This window comes from Capsicum annuum, chromosome 10 (assembly GCF_002878395.1).
Source record: "Capsicum annuum cultivar UCD-10X-F1 chromosome 10, UCD10Xv1.1, whole genome shotgun sequence".
Taxonomy (NCBI): Eukaryota; Viridiplantae; Streptophyta; class Magnoliopsida; order Solanales; family Solanaceae; genus Capsicum; species Capsicum annuum.
This window is the reverse complement of record NC_061120.1, coordinates 47,309,754-47,316,068: the sequence shown is the minus strand read 5'-3', so window position 1 is coordinate 47,316,068 and position 6,315 is coordinate 47,309,754. Positions and strand designations below refer to the sequence as shown.

The 6,315-nt window shown below is 31.3% G+C and overlaps 1 protein-coding gene across 1 annotated transcript in view; it reads left to right on the top strand.

The window, feature by feature from the left end:
* The first annotated feature begins 5,151 nt into the window (after positions 1 to 5,151).
* The window catches only part of LOC107844881 (non-specific lipid-transfer protein B), an 8,405-nt gene continuing 7,241 nt past the window's right edge, over positions 5,152 to 6,315 (top strand). The window contains exon 1 of the mRNA XM_016689214.2: positions 5,152 to 5,544. Coding sequence (XP_016544700.1) covers positions 5,195 to 5,544 — 350 coding nt within the window. The 5' untranslated portion in view covers positions 5,152 to 5,194. The remainder of the gene's footprint in view (positions 5,545 to 6,315) is intronic.

Sequence of the window (6,315 nt, the reverse complement as noted above, 5' to 3'; positions counted from 1 at the left end):
CACATACTTGAGAATTGACACCAGAAGTACTTAATAGTCTTTTTGTTGTGGATTACTCAAAATAATTTTGTGGAGTATGTGGCTGATTTTTGCTTATAAGCATTTTTGGATTTACCAAACACATAGATACACCAACAGGTGTCTGTAAGTTGATTTGACTTGCGTATAAGTTTGTCTGGACACCATCTTAAGTCTTAACTAAGGAATACCTACTATCAAGTGTGAGTGTATTCCTAGAGAAAGGTGTAAAAGATGTACAGATATATAATGGTGCTTCGTAGGCTACACATATAATGTTAACACTACTGTATTGAGTTGTATGGACACAGAATTATTGAATGCATACACTTATCTTCTCTAGATTATGAGTGTGTTTTACCATTATTCATCCCTCCCCTCATTATTGTGGTTATGGTTGTTGCTCGTTCACTCTACTTCGACTCGAGATAGAAGGTTAGCTAGTTACTCATGGCTCGCCCTTAACTATGTTTGTCCTAATAACTTGTTGTGCTACTTCACGCTCTTTCAGGCCTTCCATTTACATCTTCCCTTGTTAGCCGATTTTGGGACCATGATTCGAGGTCATAGGCACAAGTTTATAAATTTTTCCATGTTTAGTCGATTTTGAATTAAATTTCAACATACACGACCGAAGCTATAAAAATGCATGTCCAAACTCGAAAGTTAAAAAATTTGTTTGAAGTTTCACATATTTCTTATGAAAGTGAAGACAATTTAGAACCCCAAATCTACACCTAATTAAGCTTGACTTTGATAAGTGAAACCTCAGATATTTTTGCCTAATTTTAGACCAAAAAGTTACTAAATTATTGTACTCATTATCAACCACATTGTATACGATAATTGTTGAAACTCCTTAGGAATGAAATAATGGTTTGAATATGAAGAGTTTGTCAATGGTACTTGTTTAATTTTGATTTTATGTTGAATGCTCTCTCTTATTTGAGTTCTACATTAAGATTTGAGTTTGATTGGCAGATTAAAGCACTAGTTAGGAATGACTTCTCCTTTATAAATGAAATCTTTTAGGTTGTTATAGAATTTTCTTTAAATATGCTTCCACTATATGCTCCCACGCTATGTGAGATCTTTAAAAAGAAAAAGCAGAGAATAATAATTAAAGCAAAACTTTAAGTTTGAATCATCTTGAATAGTGCTAACAAATTAATAAATTATATTAAAACAACGTCGTAAAAGCATTGGAAGAAGTTTTTTTCATCTTAAATCGATTTTGGTGATTGCCACAATTCTTTTTTTTTTTTTAATTTGCCTTATGCAATCATCATTCTGAGGTTTTCCAATCTACACTCTGAGAAATAAATTGTAAATATGTTTGATTACTATTTATTTATTAAGCCTATTAGTATTACTCTATAAATAACATTTGATAATTATATATACGAGTCAAATAATATAGATGAAAACCAAAGAAAAATTCACGATACAAATAACTTTAACGGATGAAAGGAGAACAGTAATCATTAGAGAGTAAAATAGACATTGCAATTACAAACCATCCACTAATAGTTGGATTTTAAGAGAACTTGGAGAAATTCTATCATCTAATGTTGTTGGACATACGAAGTTTGATTCTAAATAGAAAGTTAAGAAAAGTATAAAGTCTTATCATGATCAAGTACACTTGATGAGGAGCACAACGGCACACAAGTTTCCAGTTGAACTATGGATAATTTTCATTATCATTTTATGTTGGAAAATCCAAATTACCATAACAGCCATTGAGCTCATCATCATCAAGGGGCAGAAAGAAACTAACAAAAATTTTAACTTTAAAACAGATGATCAAAAGAGCTGATGTCATTCCTATTACAAGAAAAATAGGAGAAAAGTTTTGATGCGTCAAAGAATATGCTGTCAAAGAAGTGTTGGGTATATTCCATTTAGGATTAAAATGAACTCGGAATTAAAATAAGTCAAGATATGAACAAAGTGATCAAAATAGGTCACATACATCTTTAATAAATTATCAAAATAGGCTAAATGTAACTATTATGTTTTAACTCTTTTTTTAAAACGGTAAAGTAATGGAGTTTCACAGTAAAAAAAATTATGAAATTGTTTTGTAAAATATAATAATCTAATAGGTTTTATTATTACGTTTTACAAAAAAAATTTATAATAATAATTTATTACGTTTTACACGAAAATTCAAAAAGTATATTGTATTATTCCATCACCAACTTTATCTCAACAGTAGTATTTGCTTTGAACACAACTGGCACATTACATTTGAACACCAGATAGAGATCAACAAAATAACAGAGTGATAATTGTTATCGGCCACGAAACGGTAACAATTAAGTGCCTTCTTAGTCATAACCTTTCTTCTTATACAGTAAAGGAACAACTCCAGCTTGTCCTCAGCAGTTGCACTTTAATACCATCAGCTGCATGTTTTGGAAAGGTCGTTTCGGGCAAAACTTGGTTCCAAATAACTGCACAACATCCAAGCAAATATGACAGCAGTTTTGAGGCTCGGTATTGGGAACTCCAAGCTCTAAACCATTTGAGATAAAGTTAATGGTGGACCATACAATATTCCTTTTTTTTTTTTTTTGCTTTTTTATGTAAAACATAAATTATTACATTTTATAAAAAAAATTTATAAACGTAATAAATTATTATATTTTACAAAAGATTTTGTAAATCGTAATAATTTATTACGTTTTATAAAAAAAAAATATTGTGGAACTCCGTTACTTTATCGTTAAAAAAAGGCTAAAACGTAATAATTTATTACGTTTAGCCTATTTCGGTAACTTATTAAAGAGGTGGCATATTTTGATCGTTTTGTTCATATCTTGGATTATGTCGAGTTCGATTAAAATTAGGGTAAACAACATAAATCCCACCACTTTAGGAGATAATTACTTCTTAATTCAACACTTTTTAATATTATTAAAATTTTTGAAATAATTTTATACGAATACATCACTGTCGTCCTGATATATTGCGACATCGATACGTTGTCATAATCTGATATGTATCATATCTCATTTTACATATAACATGTGATGACATATAGTTTTTAATGTATCATGACACTAATTAAGTCATGATACATAAGTTGTTATTTTAATTGTTATGTATCGTGCTACAGATACATGCAAGTAATATGAAATTTCATTATAATGTATAAATCATAACCAAAATGATCTTACACATAATGTATAATGAACAAAATTTGTTTGTGTATCTAGAACATTAACATCAGTTTGATACATAACGTTAGTCAGATACATTATTCTATGTATCAACAACATGAAAATCTATCAGATACATCGATTTTGTGGAATTCTCCGAATGAATAAAACAAACATTTCCGATCAAATCTATTCAGATCTCCACATGTATCCTCAGAATTCTCTGACATTCATGAAAAAAGATGAAATTTTGAGAGGTTTTCGTTTTGATTAAGGTTCACCATCATATATATATATTTTGTGGGATTCTTCAAACAAAGTAAACAAATCTTTCCGACTAGATCTGGCTAGACCTCTACCTATATTGTCAGAATTGTACGACATTTGCTAAAAAAATGAAGCTTTGGGAGGTTTTCATTTTGGTGGTGGTTCATCGTCCAATATATAGATTTCATGAAATTCTCCAAGTGGAGAAAATAAATGTTTTCGACTAGATCTCTACCGATATCGTCTGAAGTCTCTGATATTCGTTGAAAAGATGAATCTTTGGGAGGTTTTCGTTTAGATAGAGGTTCACCAGTAATTTTTTATTGGAAATGATCAGAGATAGGAAGGCATGGAGGTGGAGAGAAGGAGATGAGAGTGGAGTGAGGAAAGCGAGATGAGGAGAAGGTGGCAATCTTGGTAGTGGCTGGACTCACAGAGACGAAAGCATTTAGTGCAATGCTTTTCCAATGAGAGAAAGTGAGAGAAAAAGAGAAGTTGAGAGAATGGTGATGCAGTGGTAAAGTGATAAAAAGTTGGGAGATCTAAGAACAATGAGGAGAGAGATCTGAGAAGATAAAAATAAGAGATAATACCCTATTACCCCCTGAACTATGCCCAAAAAGGTTATGACACACCTCAACTTAAAGAGGGTCCTATTCCCCCCTCCCCGAACTAATCGAAAGTGTAATTTTTACACTCTTAATGCCTACGTGGCACAAACGTGGACACTTCAGTGCGTTGTGCCACGTATGTGCCACGTAGGCACTAAGGGTGTCAAAATTACGCTTTTAATTAGTTCAGGGGGGGCAATAGGGCCCCCTTTAAGTTGAGGTGTGTCATAGCCTTTTCGGATATAGTTCAGAGGGGTAATTGGGTATTTTCTCTAAAAATAAAAATGTGATGTATCAGGTACAATGAAGAGCAAATAATTAACATATGGGATAGATGTAATTTAATAAAAGAGTAGGGATTTTAAGTATATATGATAAGTTATGTAGTGTTATCATGTGATAAGGAGGTCACAGGTTCAAGTCTTAGAAACAATCTTTGACAGAAATGCAAGGTAAGGTTGCGTACGATAGATCCTTGTGGTGGGGCCTTTCCCCGAACCCTGTGCACATTGGGAGATTTAGTGCTTCGGACGGTCCTAAGTAGTGCTATCATGTAATTTTTCTAAGAAATTATGTAAGTTACATGAAAAATATAGAAAAGTTTTAAAGCGTGAATGAATTTAACGTAAAAGAAATATTGCATGTATACCATTTAGGATTATCACAAGAAAAATAGAAAGCGGAATAGGAGAGATTTTTGAAGCTTAAAAAAAATTGGCGTCAAAAGAAAATTGTATGTATGGTTTTTAGGATAGAATTATTCGTATAAGGGAAAAAAAAACAGAATAGGGCAAAGCTTGAAGTGTGAAAAGCTTGATTATAAAGAAATATTACGTGTGCTACATAGGGTACAGTTACTGTTAAATAATTGCATGCGTTTATATTTTGGGAAATACATAGAATTACTGATAAAAAAAATGAATATATTGCTGATATATTGCTACGTAGCGTGCATATTTAAACCTTCAAAAGTACCTTTCTCAACGATGCATGTGGGACTCTACATTCGCAATATATGCTAGTAGTCCAAAAGTGCACGTAAAAAAGACCAACTAAAGTATATATAAATCATGAAAACCCCGATGACAATTGACAACCAAGAAGCCATAAAACTTGTATTTCTCTTTCAAAATGAAAGTAGAGAAAATGGAAAATGTTACAATATTGTTGGTGATATTCATGGTCCAATTCATGGTACAACCTGGAAAAGCCATAATAAATTGTGGTGAAGTTGAACATGCCTTGGCCCCATGTATAAGCTATCTTACTCAAGATGTTCAACCTTATCCTGCTTGTTGTAATGGTGTTAGAAAACTCAAAGGAATGGCTCTAACAGCGACTGATCAAAGATCACTATGTATCTGTCTCAGGAATGCTGCTAAGCGTTATTCAAACATCAAAGAGGATGCAATCCAAACTCTTCCTTACAAATGTGGGATCAAACTGGACTTTCCAATTTCATCAACCTTCAATTGCCAATGGTAAGACCTTTTATTTTTGGGAGACATTAATAACAAGAGTTAGGAATTTATTTAAAATAAAATGTCGTATATGGAATATAAGCACCTGATCTAAGTCAATTTTTGAATCATGACTTCACTAGGTATTTTCCCTATATTTAAGAAAATTCAACAACTAGTATATGATTAAAAAAAATTGGTTGTGCTTACTTGCACAATATAATTTTTTAACAAAAAATTTGAATCCTCTCCACATAGCGCTGCTTCTCCTTACCTTTTATATTTTCTGGGTTATACTTCTATATAATTATACTCTCTTCGTTCCTTTTAATGTGTGATCACTTTTTTCCTCCGAAACAAAACAGAGATAATTTGGTTCAAAGTATCACTTTAGAGAATTAAAAAGACATTATTTTTATCGCTCCTCACCTTTGCTTTAAAAATTAAACTTCCCTTCAATATTGAATAATAATTGTACTCCCTCTTTATCCTATGCATTATACATTTTGCCCTTATAATTTTAATTCTATATTTATTTAACACCTCTTTATATTGTATATATAACATATTTTTTAACCTAGGTATTTATAACATTTTATTTAACTTCATTAACATTATAAGTAAAATAATACTTTTTATAAATTTGTCGCAAAATTTAATGTTATTTTTTAAGATCATTATTTCAATATTATATGTATTATAGAGTCGTTTGGTATGAGGTATAATTATAATAATTCGACGATAAAATTCATGATTAATTTATCCTGCATTTAGCTAAAGATATTAGTTAGT